Here is a 22,327-nt window from a genome sequence, read left to right as displayed (position 1 = left end):
TGTTATATAAATTATAGAGCTTTTGTCTCTCCTATTCACTCTCCGACCCGACTGGATGTTTGGTGTCCCTCTCTGCATAGGTCAAGCTGAAATGTGATGTTAGAGTGGCAATAGAGAATATGTGTATTGTCGTTGTTGCTAGAGATTATCAGAGTGTGGTGCTTTGGGTGGTTACGATGAGATTAGACTTTACTGACGCTCTTTATGGCGAGGTCGCGACTTGTTGCTTGGCCTTAGAGACGACATCTGAGAAGGGGTGCAACTTTGTTATCGTGGAAAGCGATTCTAAGGTGGTGATCAACTCTCTCACTAGGGCTAACTCTTGTTGGGGGATTGAAAACTACTCAAGTTGATGTAAAAGCACTTCTTCATATTTGTGGGTTGTGTTTTTTCTAATATTGTTTAGTCTTGTAATTTTATGGCACATAATGTGGTCAAGTGGACTTTTACCCATAATCAATATGATCTTTTGGATATCTCTTCCATACTTATGAACTTATTTTATAATGCCGGTGAAATTTATTTTTTTTTATTTATATAAACGTTTTATTTCAAAAAAAAATCTTTTTCAATTAAATTTAATATAAAAGTAGATTTGATTGACATATAATAACTATTCCTGACCTTATCTCAATTTTTAATAGTAAAGTTGAGAGGCTTTGGTATATGTCACGTGGTAAAAATTGTAATTGGTGTTTTTGATTTAAGGAAATTTTATTTATATTCTAAAAATTTTTAAAAACACTTTATTTTAATAATTTTTATTTTATATAAAATTTATATTTTTAATTATATTAATTTTTTTTTAAAGTTTTTTTTTTCAATTTATATTCTTAAAAAATATACTTATCAAATAAAAATAAATTATATTTAAATATTATAACAAAAAAAAATTTATGATTTTTTTTTTAAAAAATAAATAATATATACATGAGTAATTTTATTTTTTAAAAATAAAATTAAAATAAGTATTAAAATTAATATGTAATAGTGTGAGGAAAAAATTTGAAAAAAAAATAATTTTTAAAAATAATTTTAGTTTATAATTACAAATAACAATAATTCTTTTTTTTTTTTTGCTAGAACAAAATATCAATAATTGAAGAATGAAATAGAGCTTTTGTATGCTTGAGAATAAGTGGTGTCCGTTTATCCGTTGGAATGAGCCACACCACACCTGCTTCAATCTCTCTCTCTCTCTCTCTCTCTCTCTCTCTCTCTCTCTCTCTCTCTCTCTCTCTCTCTAAAACAGAGACAATCATAGAGAGAGCATAAGCTCAACAATGGTGGCTTCCTCAGTCTCTCCTATTCATTCTGCCAATGTGGTCCCTTCAACTCCCTCACTCTCTCCTCTTTCCTCACTATCTTCTCACTCTTGCTCCTCCTCTTCTTCTTCTTCAATTCTCTCCTTTCAGCCATCTTACAGGCCTTGCTCTCTCCTTCTCTACACCAATACCCATTTCAGAACTAGCTCCAAATCCAAGGTTAGTTTTGTATTACACGGTTTCTCATCATTTTGAACACTTCAAAATCGTAACTTTAACTGTTTAAATTTTTGGGTTTACGTTGGGCAGTCCTTAAAAGTGAGCTGTTCGGTCAATGAGCCATTGAAAGTGATGATATCGGGTGCACCAGCATCAGGCAAAGGAACCCAATGCGAGTTAATTGTAAATCAGGTTGGCTAATCATCTATAATCTTAAACTGTTCAGTTCAAGCTTGGCTTTTTTTTTTCTTTGGCTTTTGGATATAGACTTTTAGGCCATTACTCCAATTTAACTATATATAATCAAGAACCCAATTCTGTTATTCTCAAGGTCTTGTTTGAACTCTTTTTAGCATTGAAAATTTATGAGGAAAAATTGAAGGAAAATGTTTTCCAAAAATTTAATCAGAGCACCTCTTTTGTTATGCTTAGAATATTATACAACGATACTAAATTTGAGTTTTCTGGAAAAACAATTGTTAATTTATTTTCAATCAAACATGAGAAGATGGAATCTTTGGGAATTCATTTTTTGCCAAGGGAATTCATCTTGTAAAATTTGGATTTTTTATGTGTTTGGATTCTTGGTTATTCCGTACTTGTTTCTTTGTTATTCAGTTTGGATTGGTACACATATCAACAGGAGATCTTCTAAGAGCTGAAGTGTCATCTGGGACAGAAATTGGGAACAAAGCAAAAGAGTACATGAATGCTGGTCGTCTGGTTCCTGATGAGATTGTCACAGCTGTATAATATCAACATTTGAATTCACATAGATTATTTACTGTATTATTTTTTTTTCTTCAACATAAAGTCAACAGAATTTCTTTGTCATGTAGATGGTAACATCGAGATTATCTCGTGAAGATACTAAGAGAAAAGGGTGGCTTCTTGATGGATATCCAAGAAGTTTCAACCAAGCACAGAGTTTGGAGAAAATGAAGATTAGGCCGGATGTTTATATCGTTTTAGATGTATGTTATCCGTGTGCACATGTGTTCTATTGTTTGATTCCTAATTATGGAATGAGATGATTTTAAACTAAATTCACTTGTCTGCAATTCCTTGTAAAGGGTGGTTTTTATTTGTGGAATCTACCAGGCCAAAATATTGTATGTTATGTATATGTAGCATTAAAATTTTGACAAAGTTTTGATACATAAATGAAAGTGGGTTTTACTTGTTTTTTCAAATTTTCCACTATCTCATATAGTCATGATAAACTAAGGGTCCAATATGTTCAATTTTACAAGATGTAACTTTTTAATATTCAGGTTCCTGATGAAACTCTAATCGACAGATGCATTGGAAGAAGGCTGGACCCAGTGACAAAGAAAATTTACCATCTCAAGAGTTTCCCTCCGGAGAGTGAGGAAATTAGTGCGAGACTTGTTACCCGTCCAGATGATACTGAGGAAAAGGTATGGTTTCACATCACAAAGGCCATACTTGAATAGGGTCTTTCAAATGAGCAACATGTACTGTTATGACTTGCATTCCAATGTGTCAAACTTTTAACTTACTATTACTTAAGGCAAAGATATCTGGTTGAGTAGAGAATGATAAATCAAATTAAGTGCTGCTTTAAATGATAGTTAATTCACCATACATATAATGCTTTGATGGAGTCTACTTAAATCTCATGGAAATAAAAGTAATTTTGCTTGATAAATTCTTTGGTATTTAGCTTTTCTGATTCGGTTTTCTAACTTCTATCCAGGTAAAGTCGCGGCTTGAAATATACAAACAAAATGCAGAAGCAATTTCATCGACTTATTCAGACATAATGAAAAAGGTAGGTAGGTGCTGAAATATAGTTATGTGCTTCTTTTTTCTTATCTTATATTTTTAAATGTGCACAAACAACTTATGTTTAAATTATATCTGGAAAACAGATTAATGGAAACCGTTCAAAAGAAGAAGTTTTTGCAGAGATAGATGCTTTGCTATCACAAGTGCAGAAGGATAAAGAAAAGACAACAAAGTTAGGTAAGATATTTTACCTTCTAAAGTTTATAATGCAAGTTTGCCCCCAACATATCAGTTTGAAATCCTTAAAGATGTTTTATAAAACTTCTTTAAATGTATCAGAAAGCTTATCTTGGTCTAGATCAGTTCATTTCAGTTTTTCAAACTTTAGTCAATAATCAAAGTGATAGACTTTCTCTTAGCGGCAGAGAGTTTGTTAAAGGGGTGATGTTAGAGTGTGGCTGGGATATAGAGTACACCATAAGAATTGAATAAATAGTTCATTTGTGGGGTGTGAAGAATTTGGTAAAAAGGTTGTAACCCAAATGTTCTTCTAGTGTTATTAGCTAATGTGAAGAATTCAATATCAGCTAGTGTTCTTCTATTTTCTCTCTGTTATTATCAATTGTTACCACATTAACCCAAGTGGAGAGAACACGACTCTTGAAATCCCTCGTATTCAATATCAGCTGATGTTCTATTTTGCTGCATTAACCAATTGACAGAATAATTCTTAGCACAAAGTTATAGAATTGCTTCGAAAGCATGCAAGACTTTTTTTTTTTTTTTTTTTTTTTGATAGAAGCATGTAAGGCTTTCAACCATTGTTTTAAATACTATCTTTGCCTTTACTAGAAGTAAGTATTGGACTTCTGGTGGTTTGAGCAGATAATTTTTTTTATGGTGGATATTCTACCTTTTCTAATTTTCTTGTTACTTCCTGTCCTCACCAGAGAAACCATCACTTGGAAGTGGTAACCACTTGAAGGAGCCATCTACAAGTCAGGTTTATGGTTATACAATGTTTAGTTAACTCTGGTTTATTTGTTCATTGTTTTCATAATTTTCTCTAATGGAAAATTGTGATAAATATTTTCAGTTATATTATTTCTTATTGTTATGTAGCTTTTTGCAGGATAACTGGAGGGGCATTCCTACTAGATTGAATAACATTCCTCATTCCAGAGAAATAAGAAAATATTTCTATGATGATGTGTTACAAGCCACACAGAGAGCTATAAATGATGGAAGAACTCGAATAAAGGTTTGTTATTAAGTGGCAACGTCCTTACGACTAACGTAGAAAGCTCACTAAGTATAAGTTTACTTGTTAAATGTATTACTCACTAAGAATACTGTAGTTGTAATAAGATCTTGGTTCATCTTTTGACAGGTGGAGATTAATATTCCAGAACTAAACCCAGAAATGGTGAGATTTTATTTTATTTTAAATTTTTTAACTTCTTCAGAATTTGTAAATAACTAATCACATCTTATGATATGCTGGTGCACAGGATGTTTATCGAATAGGTACCTTAATGGAACTTGTTCGGGTCATTGCTCTTTCTTTTGCAGATGATGGAAAACGCGTCAAGGTAACTGACTAGATGCTGCTTCTATCATTGATTAGTGGCTTTATATCAGTATGTCAATCATGCAATTTTCTCTTGAAGGTTTGTGTCCAAGGGTCTATGGGGGAAGGTGCCCTTGCAGGAATGCCATTGCAGCTTGCTGGTACTAGAAAGATCTTAGAGTTCATGGACTGGGGAGAATATGGTGCAATGGGAACATTTATCAATATTGGATCCATAGGTATATACAAACAGTTTTCATATGTTAAATTTACTTTCATATTGATTATAGTCAAATATCTTTCGGTAAACGAGTCATGGATTTATTTTATAAATTCATTTGAGGGAATAATGAATTATCAAATTTTGTTCACTACCTTCATAAATCTGGGTGTTGTGTCATTGAAACACACAATATAGAATAACCATACACCAACCAACAAAATTGGTTTGTAAGTATGCTCAACTTGTTGCGAATCTTCGTATTTTCGTGAATATCCTTAGTTTTCTATATTTGAAAGTGTCCAGGTGCTAAGGAAGTGGATGAGCAAGATGACATATTTATTCTGGTGGCTCCTCAAAATGCTGTAGGAAACTGTATAATTGAGGTAAGTAGGTTAGAATGGCAAAGTTTTCGATGCTATTCAAGGGGATAATGTACTTGACTCTTGTAGCTCGACCTCTGTCTCCAACAGTTTTGTGTTTGTTCATGCAGGATCTACAAGCAATGACTACTGCTGCTGGCGACCGGCCAGTTGTTCTGATAAATCCTCGGCTCAAGGTTTTGTACCTGTCTTTCTATATCTTATTGCGTACATAAGCTAATGACCAAGCAACATTGTGTGATTTTGTCATTTGACCGAGTATTTTAGCATTGCATGCATCAAAATTCATGTGTACACAACTTAGTGAAACTTATTAGCTGTAAAGAGTCATACATCTATTGTCATTTCAATATGCTATTTTGACCTCGTAAATTTTAAAATGTAAAGAGTACAGAAGAGAAATTCATGACCATGTCATGTAGAGATCCTTTGAGAAGGGTCTGATGCCACCTTAAAGGAAAAATTCCAGAAGAAGCCAGAAAAATAACAGAAGTAGAAAACAGGAGGAGCTGCTATTGGAGAATTCGTATTAATACCTTTCTAATGGATTAGAAACCTACCTTACAAATGTGTTTTTACTAAATATTTTATTCAATCCATCTCAAGTATAACTTAGTGTAATCTTCAGAATACCAAAATCAGTTTAGTTCAAGCCCAAGCTACAGAATACCTTCATATTTCGCAACACCTTTTTTTTTTCTTAAAGTGAATCTTGTCAGTTAAATCATTAATGAATTTTTTGATATTCAGGATTTACCTGGTTCAAGTGGAATAATGCAAGTAAGTGTGGAGCCAATGAGTTTGAACAAGTTTGTTACAATAAACACAATTTTTTTCGATATCTGAGTTTCTACTTATTTTACTTGCTTCTCAAGACAATGGGCCGTGACAAGAGATTGGAGTATGCTGCCTCATTTGAGATTTGCTATGTCTTTCGGCTTCTCTATTATGCAGGAACCCAATACCCAATTATGGGTGCTCTCAGGTTTGCTCAAATACCTTAAAGCCAGTTTGTTATGCCACTACTGTTGATTTTGGTTCTGTCATTTGTAAAATTCTAACCAAAAAGCCATAAATACTCTCATTTCAAACCTCACGTTTCAGGATGGCTTATCCTTATCGATACGAACTGTACAAGAGGGTGGATGAACCTTCTGGGAAGGAGAAGTATGTTATCTTGTCAACATTCCCTCAGAGACCAAGTTCTGATGAAATTAATGATGCATTCCTAGGAATAACCAGGTAACATACATTTAAGGATCACCTTTCTTATTTCATCAAAAATGAAAATGTTTGGATCATATTCCACTACTCTACTTATCTGATAAAGAACAGCTTGCATCAATATAAAACATTTGATCTATTTAACTGAGCTATTTTGTTTCAACTTTAACAAATGCAGAGATCAAAACAAGAAAGAGGCTGGAATTTGGTAAGAATTTTTTTCTGATGTGATATTAAATATTATATATGCTTAGACTAATTAGTCTAGGATTGTTGATCCAACCTTTTTTCTTTTCTTTCTTTTTTATTGCAGGGGATTCTTCAGCAGTATATTCTCGTAAACAAAATGGTGTATGTATAGTCTTAATCTGCATCACTGGTAAGTTCTGATTTTAGTTTCACAAGTATGAAGAGATAATCCATGCAATTTTTTTTATCTGTGAATCTTTTGTCAATCCAATTTTCGTTCTTTTGTTTTAATGGGATTCTGCTAGTTCTCTTACTGAGAGCTCACAATGCTTGTTTATCAACTTTTCTGTCACCTTACTAGTTACAAGTATCCATTGGACTGAAGAAAAATATATTGTACAGTTACTGCATTATATAGAGCCAGGGACTGTAATGATGATACATTCAGGCCAATATTAAGTAGAAAAATTCATCACATTGTTCAAGATTTTTTTTTTTTTTAATTTTTTTTTAAAAACATAATTATGTTATAAAGTACTTGCTAATATCACACCCAAATCTCTGCTGTCATTTTTGTGTGTGTGTTTTGAGTGGGAGAAAATACAGTCAAAACTAGAAAATCACATATGACAAAACAATCACTTAAATTGAAAGCTATCATCTATTCATGCTTAGTTATATTATGATTCATAGTTCAAAGCATTCATAGTTCAGGTTGGTAAAATGAAATTGTTTTTTTTTTTTTTTTAAGTGGTAAGTTAGGCTGGTTAAAATCAAATGAAAATGAATTTGATTACCTCAAACTTGATCATAAAGTCAGTGCTGTAGCCTTCCCAACATTTTTTTTTTATTATGTATTTTGTATATATTAAATTGGTAAAAAAAATTATACCTAGTTATTTATAATTTGCCCTTGCCCCCTTTCGCCTCCCCCCCAATTTTTTTTTCTTACAATTTGCTCCCTTAACGTATATTTCTCTCTCCGCCACTAAAGGAAGCATTTCTCTTTATTTTTAAACTGCCAAAGAAAATTTGTCCAAATGTGGTCCCCCAACACTAAGGTGTATAACACAATTGAAAGGAATCATTTCCCATTCACCATCAAGCATGGTCAACCGCTGCTCTCCTTGTGCACAATAAAGTGGCACAGGTCGGCCACAAGTACGGTGTTAGAAACCATGTGTGAGCACCACCTTGCCTTCTGGTGTGCCTCAGTGTAGCAGAGTATAATTCTCACAGCTGGCAGAGGTTGTTATTGTGTAATCATTGTTAAGAGAATATTCTCTTTTTCTGTTATGCCTTGTATTCTGCGTATGCCACCTGGCACCATTGTATTTGCTCCCATTGTATTGGAAAAATCTATTTAATGAATTGTTTACCTCAGTCTCGAATTGAGCTGAGAAATCATTTATGCATTTCTATTGAAAAATTAACTTGGTATCGGAGCCAAAATCGGCCTTCACCATGTCTACTGGAAACTCTCATACTCCCTTCGTCCCTATCAATCCCAACCAAAGTAACCTTGGTGCAGTGACTGGAAATGGTAGCAGCCCCAACACCTATTCTCACAACTTTACTTAGCCATTCAATACCTTGAACCAACCCTTTTCCCTCAAGCTAGATCGCAACAACTATACATTGTGGAAAACAATGGTGTCGACCATCATTCGAGGGCACAGACTCGATGGCTTCATCAATGGTAGTCGTCCCTGCCCACCAGAACTCATACCAGCACCAACCTCCACTGAAGAAAACCCAGCCGTTACTCTAAACCCTGACTATGAGCACTGGATCGTTAGTGACCAGCTGCTCATGGGATGGATTTACAGTTCTATGACCGAATCTGTGGCTATTGAGGTCATGGGATGCGCCTCATCTACTACCCTCTGGAGTGCCTTGGAAAATCTGTTTGGAGCCCATTCTCGAGCCAAGATGGATGACACTCGAACCTTGATACAAACAACAAGAAAAGGAGCTACTCCCATGGTTGAATATCTCAAGCAGAAAAAGATGTGGTCAGACAGTCTTGCATTAGCTGGGGACCCTTATCCTGAAGCCCATCTCATCTCAAATGTTACCTCTGGTTTGGATGCTCAATACCTTGCTATTGTTGTACAAATTGAAGCTAGAACTAACATTTCATGGCAGGAAGCTCAAGAGATGTTGCTGAGTTTTGACAGCAAACTCGAAAGGTTGCATGCTGTAGGAGGAAATAAAAGTAATGGAACATCAGGAGGAGTCAACACAGGGCCATCTGCCAATCTTGCAGCTGCTAATCTTCTTGGGAAACCAACCAACAACTCAAATCGAGGAAGGGGAAGCTAGGCGGCTATTCTAGAAATCGTAGTGGCTCATCACACACCAGAGGAGGATACCAGGGTCGAGGAAGAGGTAGATCGAATAGTTCGAAACCAACCTGCCAAGTATGTGGCAGGTATGGTCACTTTGCTGAGATATGCTACAATAGGTACGATGAATCCTATATGGGTCATGATCCAAAAACCCAGCAAGCTCAGCAAGGTGGAAGTGGCCACAGTGCCTTCATAGCCTCACCTGAAATAGTTGATAGTGATCAATGGTATGCTGACAGTGGAGCCAACAACCATGTCACTTCATCATCAAGCAATGTCAATCAGAAAATGGAGTATGGTGGTAAGAATCACTTAACTGTTGGAGATGGTAGTCAAGTAACTATCTCTCACATTGGCAGTAGCAAACTGCAAACAAACTCTACAGATGACTTGGTTTTAAAAGAATTGTTGCTTGTTCCTAAAATTGCAAAAAATTTAATTAGTGTGTCTAAACTAACTGCTGATAACAATGTGTTCATTGAATTTCACTCCAATTTTTGTTTTGTGAAGGACAAAGCAACAAAGAAGGTGCTACTCTAAGGGACACTTAAGAATGGGTTGTACCAGCTTCAACCATCAATACCAAAATCGAATATCCACCACTCCATCAACTCTGTCAAAAGTAATCAAAACCAGCATACTTTGTACACTGGTGTTTCAGTTTTTCATAAAGAAAGTGTAGCTCAATCTACTGTTAATGAACATTTGATTTCAGTAAATGATATGTGGCATAGAAGACTTGGACATCCTTCTAGTAAGGTGTTAAATTAAGTCTTGAAAGTTGTTAATGTTAATCCTCCAATCAATGAAAATGTTCAATTCTGTGATGCTTGCCAATATGGGAAATCCCATGCTCTTCCCTTTAAAAACTCTACTAACCATGCCTCCAAAGTGTTGGATCTGGTGCACACAGATCTTTGGGGCCCTGCCCCTGTCATGTCGAATACCAACTACAGATTCTATATCCATTTTGTTGATGATTTCAGCAGATATGTTTGGATATATCCTCTAAGATCTAAATCCGATGGACTTACTGCATTCACACACTTAAAGCACTTGTAGAAAATCAATTTGAAACAACCATTAAGACTCTTAGAACTGATTGGGGAGGAGAATACCAATCTTTCACTGACATTACATTAGAGCATGGCATCAATTTCACTCATCCTTGCCCTCACACCTCTGCTCAAAATGGTAGAGCAGAGAGAAAGCATAGGCACATAGTTGAAATGGGATTAACCCTTTTGGCTCAAGCTCATATGCCACTTAGATATTGGGTTGATGCTTTCCAAACAGCAGTGTACCTAATCAATAGGTTACCCACACCTGTGCTAAACTAGAAATCACCCCTCGAAACACTGCTCAACAAAAAACCAGACTACTCCTTCTTGAAAGTGTTTGGGGCAGCTTGCTTTCCTTGCATAAGACCCTATCAAACACACAAGTTTCAGTTCCATTCACTGAAATATGTCAACCTTGGCTATAGTCAGTCACACAAAGGCTACAAATGCCTAAGTTCAACAGGAAGAGTTTACATCTCACGAAATGTTGTTTTCAATGAGAAGGAATTTCCTTTAAAAAATGGCTTTCTAAACACTCATGTTCCTGAAAAATAAACCATCATTCAAAATTCTCAATGGTCACAGCTCCCAAATCTGCACTTCTCTAACTCTGAAATCACTCAACCACCTGCTGATCCTACTCCTACTGGTACAGATTCACATTCACAAAGTTCTCCTGGAGCAGCACCTGCTGATAATACACCTGAGGTTAGTGAACACATTGATACTGGCAGTTTGCACACTGATAATTTTGATATTTTAGATGCACCAGATCATGAACCAGAAAGGCAACAACAAGAACCTGCTGCACCAGCAACTACACAGCAACTTGCACCAACTCATCCCATGGTAACTCGTGCCAAGGCTGGAATTTTCAAACCCAAAGCTTATCTTGGTCAAGCCAAATGGAATCTCAACTTAGCTGAACCAAGTTGTATCGAAGAGGCACTAAAATCGAAGGAATGGAATGATGTAATGGATAGAGAAATCATTGCACTAAAAAGAAACAAAACTTGGGTGTTAGTGCCTAGGCTGCCAGGATACAATCTTATTGGGAACAAATGGGTGTATGGGAAGAAGTGGACTGCAGATGGAACCCTTGAGAGACTCAAAGCAAGGCTGGTGGCAAAAGGATTCCATCAGAGGCCTGGAATCGACTTCAGCGAAACCTTCAGCCCTGTAATTAAATCTGCCACAATTCGAGTTGTCTTAACTCTTGATGTGTCAAGAAACTTGGAAGTCAAGCAGTTGGATGTCAACAACGCTTTCCTAAATGGAACATTGGAAGAAGATGTCTACATGGTGCAGCCACCAGGATTTGAAGACAAAGAAAAGCCAGACTATGTATGTAAGTTGAACAAGTCTCTGTATGGGTTAAAGCAGGCTCCCCGTGCCTGGTTCGACAGACTGAAACACACACTAAACAGCTGGAATTTCAAGAACTTGAAGACAGACAACTCTTTGTTCTTCTACTCAACAGGACAAGTAATCATACTTGTATTAATCTATGTGGACGACATTATCGTGACTGGCAACAACTTTGCAGAAGTGAACAAGTTTATTCAAGAACTGAACAGAGCTTTTGCCCTAAAGGATCTCGGACAGCTTCACTTTTTTCTTGGCATAGAGGTGCATCAGGATGAAACAGGAATGTACCTGACTCAGGCTAAATACATCAGTGATTTGTTGAGAAAATATGATATGCTGAACACAAAACCATGTCCAACACCTATGATTGCAGGTAAACCTCTGTCGAAAAGTGATGGTGAACCAATGACTGATCCCTCTGTTTACAGAAGCCTAATAGGAGCACTTCAGTACTTGTGTCACACAAGGCCTGATATTGTGTTTGCTGTGAACAAACTAAGTCAGTTCCTCCAAACTCCCACTTCAAGCCACTGGTCTGGTGCCAAGAGAATATTAAGATATCTAAAAGGGACTGTCTATCATGGTCTGCACATTGGATACAATGAAAGGTTGACACTTGAAGGATACTCTGATGCAGACTAGGCCTGTTGTCCAGATGATAGGAGGTCGGTTGCTGGCTACTGTGTATATCTTGGTGACACTTTAATTGCATGGTCATCTAAAAAGCAAGGGTTGTTTCGAGGTCAAGCACTGAATCTGAATATAGGGCTTTGGCACATGTCTCAGTTGAGATAACTTGGGTTCAATCCTTGCTATTCAAGTTACCAAGCATACCAGTCACATGGAGTGACAATCAAAGTGCAAAGGCACTTGCCTCCAACCCTGTTTACCACGCGAGAACCAAGCATATCGAAATCGACATCCACTTTGTTCGTGACAAAGTAATGAACAAAGAACTCGACATTTGTTATGTACCTTCCTCAGACCAGGTGGCTGACTGCTTGACAAAAAGTCTCACACATTCCCGTTTCTGGTTTCTAATTGACAAACTCGGAATCAAAGAATTGCCCCTTCGTTTGAGGGGTGGTGTTAGAAACCATGTATGAGCACCACCTTGCCTTCTGGTGTGCCTCAGTGTAGCAGAGTATAATTCTCATAGCTGGCAGAGGTTGTTATTGTGTAATCATTGTTAAGAGAATATTCTCTTTTTCTGTTATGCCTTGTATTCTGCGTATGCCACCTGGCACCATTGTATTTGCTCCCATTGTATTGGAAAAGTCTATTTAATGAATTGTTTACCTCAGTCTCAAATTGAGCTGAGAAATCCTTTCTGCATTTCTATTGAAAAATTAACTTACGGGGAATGAGATTCTTTGCCAAATGTGCTTTTTTATCATCAAGACGTCAAAGCCAAGCAAGGAAGGTCACCAAGTAGTGTAGAAACCATCTACCTGAATACTGCCATCTTTATGTCCCAAAAGATGGTAGTGGTCGGCCACATCAATTGGTGAAGAGTTTCTTTGGCCAAAGTACATTTCCAATATTAAGGTACCAAAAACTAGCGACAAAAGTCACCAAAAGGTGTGTAACACCCATGGCAGACAACTGCCATCTTTGTGTCCCAAAAAATAACAGTGCTCTTGATAAAGACTCAAATTAATAGACTTTAAGCCTTTATTTGTGTACATATAATTAATTTAAATTAAATATTTCTTTTATTAATGGTAAATTTATTTTAGTTGAAAAAATTTAATTTATTTTAATTTTTGTGTTATTTTTCAAATTTGAGCAAAATGGTATAAATAAATGGCAGAGTATCAAACCCAATAAGTAAAGAGAGATCAAGAAGTGTATACACTGAAGGCCCATGGATTCACGCCTAACCCATCTTTCTAATTAAAGTTTTATCATGGGTCATTTCTTCTAAAGCCTAATGTCCAAGCCCATTTCATTAGGGAAATTTACACAGTTTACTGTGTTTTCCCATTTTCTTTCTTTTATACTGTTACACTCTAAAAATAACTTTTGTACTGTTTTTTTTTTTTTTTTTTTTTTTTTTTAGGCTGCCAACTTTTTTTTTTTTTTTTTTTTTTTTTGAATCAACAATATAGATATGAAGCTTTTTTACTATTTAATCTACATATTGTATACTGAATTAGTATGAAGCTTTTCCCTTTTATGTTTTTTGTCACTTTAAGATATGTTTTTTTTTATTATTTTTTTTTAAAAAAAATAAATTAATAAAGGTTGATGGAAAATTTGATTGTCACCTCATATATATATAAATATATTGTTTTTTTTTAAAAAATTAATTATGAAAATTTTTATTGTATTTAATAGTAAAAAAATTTTGATGTGATGGTTTCGTCATTTTGTGAATTTTTTTTTTTAAAAAAAAAAAAACTAATCATGAAGAGCTTAATATACATCTTCTACACGTTATCTTTTTTCTTTTTAAGTATAATAGCTTTTATTACTTATTTTTCATTCTATTTGAGCTTTCTCTCTACTATTCACCTTCTTCTTCTTCTTTTTTTTTTTTCCCAAATCTATAATATTACCCAAATAAAAGCTATGTTTTTATGGCTGAGATGATGAGGGGAAGGAAGACCATGAAGGTGATAGTTCTTAGTTCTTCTTCTTCATCTTCTTTTCTTTTCTTCTTCTCTTTTTTTTAATTTTTTGAAGTTCTTAGTTATGTTTTTTTTTTAAAATATAAGATTTAGTGTGGTTTTTTTTTTGTTCTAATTTTCTAGAACTTTTCTTGCAAATATAGTGCATTTAGTATTGAGGATGTGCACAACATAGTTAATTTTTGATCATTTTTTTTTATTGTTTTTTTTTGTTTTAGTATTGTTTTAGTATTGTTTTACTGTTGTTTTTCATGATTTATTTATTTGAATTAATAGGTATTTTTTGGGTGTTCTCGTGTTGTTGTGATGGTTATGTCTGTGAGTGTGGAAGATGGAGGCTATAAATACATTTCTTCTTCGTTCTCTTTGGCTATTTTTGTGGTTTTTTTCTTTTGGTTCTCCTATAAATATATTTGACGAGCTCACTCACAAGAGAGTTTTGAGGTGTGTGTTTCTTTTATATTTTTCTAAGTAGTTATATTTGCTTCATTTGTTTTTGTGTTGTTTCAGTGTTGTTTTAGTAGTTTTTTTTTTATAATTTTCTAGGAATAGACTTGCAAATATAGTTGATTTTGCATCTGGTGTTGAGGTTGTGCAGCAGATTGTTTGTTTTTTTTAATCATTTTTTTCTTTTGTTTTGTTTGATTGTTTTAGTGTTGTTTTACTGTTGTTTTGCCATGATTATTTATTGACGTCGATTTTACTGCTTTTGTTTATTCTTGCCGGTTTTAATGGTTTTTTCTTGGTGATTTCCGTCTCCGGCGTCTCCCCACACACGAAGAAGGTTGTTTCCCCACACACACAGTATAAATGTTATGCTGTTGGGCTTGGGCAGTACAAAAGTAATGAAATTGGGCTGGGGCAGTAAAAATGTTATTTTTGCCGTGTCCCAGTATAATTGTAAAGTTTTGGTCCAAAAACAGTATTTTTGTAAAATTCCCTTTCATTAATCCTCTTTACTATTATTAAATTGGGCCAAGTATGACTAAGTCAATAGATGAAATTACATTCTATACAATTTTTTATATTGTCTTTTATTTTTACCCTCTTTTTTAAAGTCTATCATTTTTACCTCTTTTTTAAACATTGTACCAATTTTGACCCTATTATTTCAAGATACTCTCCATGTGACTCTGTTATATCAGGGTATTTTAGGTACAATACATATAAAAAGAGGTATGTTTCAATTAAATATAAAATTAAAGATAAATTTAATTAATTAATTAATAAAACTGGTATTTTTCAACATACCCCGAAGTCAATATGTCAAGTTTTGTCTCTCAGTAAATATGTCAAATGCCTCTTATATTGCATTAAATGAAGGGAGGCGTGATCTTAGACTACAGCAAAACAAGCCATATTCTCCAATGTGTGTCCCACGTCTCCATGTTCCCACTTCAATCAGTTTTGGGGTAAGTTGAAAAATACCATTTTTATTAATCAATTAATTAAATTTATTTCTAATTTTATATTTAATTGAAACATACATCTTTTTATATGTATTGTACCCAAAATACCCTGATATAAGAGAGTCACATAGAGAGTATCTTAAAGTGACAGGGGCAAAATTAGTACAATATTTAAAAAAAAAGGTAAAAATGATAGACTTTAAAAAAGAGGATAAAAATAAAAAAGGACAATATAAAAATTGTATATAGTGTAATTTCCTCATCAGTTTTTGTACCATTTAGCCCACTAAATGGTACACGAAAATATCATTTTAAATAGTCAATTTTCACTATAAATAGCACCCATTGGCATTGTAAAAAGCATCAGATTTTTAGAGTAGTAAAATTATACTCTTTTTTATTATTTTCTTATTTCTCTCTTAGTTTTACTTATTTTATGTGACAAAAATGAGTGAACTATTTTAGAAATATTGGTGAGGTTAGAGTGTAGCTATTGTACTTTTTATTCTTAATATTGATATTGATTCTTTTGTGCTTCATCTCTATTTCTCATTTATTAAATTGTTCTTCATCTTCTAATTTTCCTTCCAAAGTTAATAGTATATTTTATATAAGTTCAGTCATGCTTTTCTTGTGTAAGTTAGGCTATTAATATTTTGGTATATTTATTATATTGTATGTCGTTTACTGCATTCTGCCAATAGTGGTATTTTATCGATTTATGATATATAATATGATATGCTGTCAAGTTAGAGGTGAGATTCAATTTATACCAGATTAATCAATTTGCGCTTTTACTATATACATCTTCCAGCTGTAATTGATGGTGTAGAATTGCAACTGTGTTTTGAATTAATATCGGTATTAGAATAGGTTTTGCATAACTACATTTCTACCTTATCAAACTCTTTATCTGATCATCCTCTTTCTCATTTCTCATTTTATTATTTTTTACTTCATTTCAATTTCTACCATATTCTATTTATACTAATTTTTAGTAGTAATTTGCCTCTGTGGATACGACATAGCCCGTTTACTACCGCGACCGCAATGTAACTAATTGGGCGACATCACTGACTATTACATATATATATAGGACACGAATGAAGTCACGCATGCGTGACTGGTCCTGTATTTTTATTTTTTTTTTAAGTGGTAAGGGATTGAGCCAAATATAATATTTTTTGTGCCCAACATAATAATCATTCTTCTTTAAGATGAATTAGTTATCTTTTCATAAAAAAAATAAAAAATAAGAAAGAAAGAGAGGAGTAAGTTGAAAGGCATTTTTTTTTTTTTAGTATTTTCAATTATTAATCTATTTGTATTTGTACTTAATCTTCCAAGCTTAAATTTTGGTGGTAAAATAAAACCTTCCAAATGACTGAACTGTTAGTAAATTTTAGGTGTCATCTATTTTTTTACAGTTAATTGCCAACTTAGACTACTTATGTGTACACTCTTGTACACGTAGCACATTTATATTAGTACACCTAATATTATTATTTAAAAATTATAAAAAATTATTTCAAAATTTATAATATTTTTTAAATATTTTATTTTTATAATTTTATTTAATTTTAAAATAAATTTTGAAATAAAAATATTAGGTGTACCGATATAAACATACCGCATGTTCAAGAGTGTACACATAAGCAGTCCATGGTGGTAGTTAGCAATGCAAATACTACAAATTGGGTGATAAAATGACTAATGTGCAAATACGCTTACGACAAATTGCATAAGGGAAATTTGCACCGAGAATATTCTAATTAGATTAACAATTATTACACTAATCGGTAATGCTCTTATTGACTTTCCTAGTCAAAAGGCTTCAATTGGTATCGATCATTGTTCATATCACCCAAATGTTGTAGTTTATGCTTACATTGACTATCTACAGGGTATTTCAACCCTAATCAACGACCCGATCACAATTCAAAATGTTGAAATTAAAGAAAATATTTTAATTAAGTGCAAAATTCAAAATATATAATATTAATTACTTATAATTATTTTAAAAATTTAAATTATTTATAACAAATTCTATATATAAAAAAAAATTATTATTATTTTTATGAACTAAAACTTAAATAAACTCTATCTTATCATGACGTATGTGTTTGTATGTAATAAAAAATTCTATAATTAATCGTATGCTTGATACATTTAATTCTTTAGCACAATTATTGAATTTTTATACCTCACGACAACGTGACATTTTAAATGGCATAGATTGAACTCACAAAATTGACTATGTCTAAAAAAGCTTACTAGCAAAAAACAAAGTACTGAAATAGGTACCGAAAGTCGGGGTTGGGTATATATACAATTATTAGCAGCGGGACCGCTGTTAATGCCCTGCCGCTTATAATTCTAACGATTATTTTTTTACTTTTTTAATACTATTAGCGGCGGAGTCTACCGCTAATAGTTTTTTTTTTAAAAAAAATAAATAAGTAGAATCAGCAGCGTATTCTGGTTCCGCCGCTAATGCTACCACTATTAAGGGCAAATTTTACCCATCGCTCATAATATTGCGGCTATTGATAAATTTTATTGTAGTGATAGTATATAATAAGACGATGTCTAACTTAACTATAAAATATTAGTATGTGAGTATATAATATTTACTCTTGATATAAATTATTACTCACTGTGTGAATATATTGCTACACATACATATAAGTTAGTTCCTGAAAGTCTAAATTTACTGAATAAATGAGTTATATTAAGTGAGTGACCGGTCTGAAAAAAAAAAGTGGTGAGGGATTGAATCCATGACCTATATATATAGGGCAAGACTATGGTAGGACCTAGCAAAAGTTCCCTACCAGTAGGGAACTTTTTTTGACCATTGATTTTAGATCATGTGATTATTATGATGTAAGGTATATACTCTTACGATAGGACTGCTTGAATACGATTAAAACTTTATACGTATTATAATAATATTTAATGATATTTATTTTTTTAAAAAATAATATTAATAATTAAAAATTTTATTAATTTTTATTTTGAATTATTTTTTTTAAGTTATTTTGAATTATTTTTATATTGGTATTTATTTTCAAAAAAGAATTATTTTTTCTAAACTTATTTTTTTATTTGTTTCTTATTTTTTTTTTTTTTTGGCTTTTCATAATTTACTATTGGTTTTTTTATGTTTACACCTAGTTTTTTCTTTGTTTTGCTTTTAGGCTGTGCGTAGTTTTTGTGTTATTGACTGTTTTTTCAGTAGTTTTTATTTTGTTATTTGGGTGCTCTTTTGAGACGCCACTTATAAAAAAAAAATAATTAATTTGGTTTGATATTATTTTTTCTGCCAAAAAAATTGAGTTTAAAAGAAGCAAGTTGGTACGGTTCCAATTAAAGAGCATCTAAAATCATTCAAGCGATCTTACATCAGAAGAATTTTTGAAAATAAATATCTATATAAAAATAATTTAAATTAATTTTAGAAAATAATAATAATAGTAATTAAAAACTAAAATTAATAATTTTTTTAATTATTAATATTATTTTATTTTTTAAAATAAATATATTATTAAATATTATTATAATATGTATAAAGTTTTAATTGTATACAAGCAGTCCTATAATAAGAGTATATACCTTACATCATAATAACCACAAGATCTAAAATCAATGGTAAAAAAAAAAGTTTCCTACCGGTAGAGAACTTTTGCTAGGTCCTACCATAGTATTACCCTATATATATGTAGAAAACGTAATTGGACCCTCCCGAAATTACAAAGACATTTTTATTGGCCCAATCTTTTTTCTCCTCTCATCTCTTCCTTGCTTTCTTTATACATCAATTTGAATTGGACTTAATTTTGACCATACATAATATAAACTTGGCCCAATTCCCTTCTCTTCTCCTTGCTTTCTTTTCTCTTTTTAAATAACACTAATTGCCAATTTAGCATTTAAATTCCTACAAATACCACACACAATTGTATTTAATTAATTGGGAGACTAAATAAATAAAAATTTGACATAAAAAATATTAATTAAAACTAATAAAAAATACTAAAATTAATATTTATATAAATCTAAATCTAAATAACAAGACTACTAAAATAAACTAAAAATACTTGAGAACAAAGCTAATTTAATGGACAAAAAGAGCTAAATAACTCTATTTTCATAGAGTTATCAAGAACCTTCTAGGACTAATCTGAGAACTCTATGATGTAACTAGACCTAAGTCATCAAAAGACCATAACCACAACTATAATATATCTATGACATTTGCATCTTGTTCATAGTTATTTTGACAAGATCATTCTCTACAAAGAGTCAATATGCCAATATCCACTTGAAAGTAGGATCATCTATATTCAAAAATATGGATGTACATTTAGGGGTGGATATGAGTTACCATTAAATTTTTTAGACAATCACTCTAGATTTTACCTTGTGCAAAGAAATTTGAAATGTTTAAGAAATTTCATGAATTTCTAGTAATGTTGAAAAATATTAAGGTAAGTGGTTAAAGATCTTGCAAACTGATAGGGGTGGAGAAATATTTGGATATGCAGTTCAAAGATCATTAAGTTGATTTTTTAAATTGTATTCAAACTTATCTCCTCAGAAATTTGATTTGCATATTGATGAAAGTAAAGGTCATGATTAGTTATTAGCAGTTGCCTAAATCCTTCTAGGGATTTACCCTAGTGATAGGAAAATTTCAGAATGATAGAATGATTGTGTACTTAGTGTAAATTATTTCTAGATTCATGGGTGTCCTGATCGTGACCTTAAGAAAAGCTAAAACTGTTAACCTTGGTTTGCATATTTGATAGTTATGCTAAGTGATTAGGGGTGGACCATTCTACGGTCATTAAGATAAGTAAGTGTTTGTTTCAACAAATACTACTTTTCTAAGAAAATGACTAAGTCTGAAAACAAAGTAGCAAAGTAGATGAGATATTTTTTTTCTTGATTCCAAAAGTGTTCTATCATCTTATTTTGCATAAGATGATCCCACTGCCTCTGTTGTATTGACACAATCGATTAGGATAATACCATTAATGTTCTTAGACAGAAAATCATGGTACCTTGTCGTAGTGGGAGGGTTTTAAGGAACTCACCCAATTATGACTTGGAAGACACCGGTAATAAAATTCATTGTTAGTTTAAACAAGTAATGGATAGTCAGAATAAGGAACTAAGAAGCAAAGACTAGAGAACTATGGTTAAAACCATTCATATGGAGTAACCAAAAGTTTTCTATTACATGGACAAGAAAGGAAATTTTGAAAATAAGTCTATTCAATGGACTTAACAAAATTCCTAATCCTAGTATTATTATAGGTTTGAGATTATCTAAACTTATGGCTTGTGGTATGCCTAGTGATTTAAGTACTCTAGTGCGAGCAACTTACTTTAGTAAGATGCTGAATCATTTTTTTTTTCTAGTGACTAAATCTATAGAAACTTCTCGATTTCTAGACGTAGATTTTGTTTATCTAAGGAAAACGTTTTAACTATTTTTGAAAAGATAAAGGCCAATGAAAGAATTCCTTAAGATCAACAGTGAAAGATCTCAAATATGCTTTCCTATGCATTAGACCAGACACCTGCTGTTCAGTGGGAGTAATGAGTTGGTATCAGATTAATCTAGGAAAGGAACATTGGAAGACAATCAAGTGAATCTTAAGATCAAGAAGAGGAACTATATGTTAGTTGATAAGGGTGGTATTAAATACTCTTAGAATACACTAAATCAGGTTTCTAGACTTGCGTTAGTGCTAGAAAGTCTACTGATGAGGTGGTGATTACTCTGGGGGTAGAGGAGTGACTTTGGAGAAGTGTAAAAACCGATCTGGAGTCTCTAACTCTACCAGTGAGACTGAATGTTTAAGTTGCAGGAAATATACTTATTCAGTCTATGGAAAGTTCTATACAATTTTTGGCATTGTACCAACAATTTATTAACTACTAGTGTTACTTCCTGACTAACACAAAAGTAGTTGCCAAAAAGTAAAAAATCCAGTATCCCTAGAGGAGTAGACATATAGAGAGGAATTTCACAATATTAAGGATTTTGTGATTAAGGATAATGGTGGAGGAAAGGTTGTATTGAATACAACCTGTTAGATCCTATTACGGAGAGAATACTACATACTACATTTGATCTGGATATCAAGGTGTTGAGATTATTTGAAATACACTTTTTATTTTATATTAGTGCAAGTGGGAGTTTGTTAGTTTTTGTGCCCTAAATAAAACCTATTTTAATATAATCAGATTTATTAATTAATAAAGATCAGAAATCATTCTATGTTGCATGGTTCACATGATTTATTTCATGATTATGTTTAATGTATACATTCTATTAGGTCCAGAACATATGTAAATATATATGTTCATGATTATAGTGTCGTCATGACAGTGGAATATGGAGTTAGACTCGCATGATAATCAGCGATAAGGTATACTTACACCTTGGATAAGTATTATGTCCTTTCCAGGGTATTAGCAAAGTTTATTAGTATCGGATGTATGGAGTATATATTGGAAGGGACCGATATTGATCTTGGATAAGATATCATAAACTTACCGTTATATCTTTCTAAGTCAATATCAATGGTTGATCTTAGGTCTATGGATCTTAATCTTGATATGGTTAAGTTCAACTTAGTTGTATTATTTATGTTCTTCAATTTGTTCAT

The 22,327-nt window shown here is 32.8% G+C and overlaps 2 protein-coding genes across 3 annotated transcripts; both read left to right on the top strand.

Annotated features, from left to right (window-relative positions):
- The first annotated feature begins 1,065 nt into the window (after positions 1–1,065).
- Positions 1,066–15,295, top strand: LOC115725156 (adenylate kinase 5, chloroplastic). Of its 2 annotated transcripts, XM_061117057.1 has the most exons (20): positions 1,119–1,484; positions 1,575–1,676; positions 2,103–2,231; positions 2,324–2,458; positions 2,759–2,905; positions 3,205–3,279; positions 3,380–3,473; positions 4,187–4,239; positions 4,369–4,497; positions 4,627–4,662; positions 4,748–4,828; positions 4,907–5,045; positions 5,333–5,412; positions 5,520–5,585; positions 6,160–6,189; positions 6,285–6,394; positions 6,514–6,651; positions 6,812–6,841; positions 6,947–7,012; positions 15,020–15,295. In XM_061117057.1, the coding sequence occupies exons 1-19, from the start codon at positions 1,284–1,286 to the stop codon at positions 6,972–6,974; spliced, it is 1,803 nt and encodes a 600-aa protein (XP_060973040.1). In that variant the 5' UTR covers positions 1,119–1,283; the 3' UTR covers positions 6,975–7,012; positions 15,020–15,295. The 2 variants fall into 2 exon arrangements, with proteins under 2 accessions (XP_060973039.1, XP_060973040.1); XM_061117056.1 differs by lacking the exon at positions 15,020–15,295 and having other exon boundaries at positions 1,066–1,484; positions 6,947–7,307.
- LOC115694979 (uncharacterized) lies at positions 8,473–9,147 on the top strand. Its single transcript, XM_030622083.1, has one exon. The coding sequence runs from the start codon at positions 8,473–8,475 to the stop codon at positions 9,145–9,147; it is 675 nt and encodes a 224-aa protein (XP_030477943.1).
- Positions 15,296–22,327: the final 7,032 nt, after the last annotated feature.

This window comes from Cannabis sativa, chromosome 6 (assembly GCF_029168945.1).
Source record: "Cannabis sativa cultivar Pink pepper isolate KNU-18-1 chromosome 6, ASM2916894v1, whole genome shotgun sequence".
In the NCBI taxonomy this organism is placed as follows: domain Eukaryota; kingdom Viridiplantae; phylum Streptophyta; class Magnoliopsida; order Rosales; family Cannabaceae; genus Cannabis; species Cannabis sativa.
Note: the sequence above shows the minus strand (reverse complement) of the source record. Positions and strands in the feature narration are given on the sequence as shown.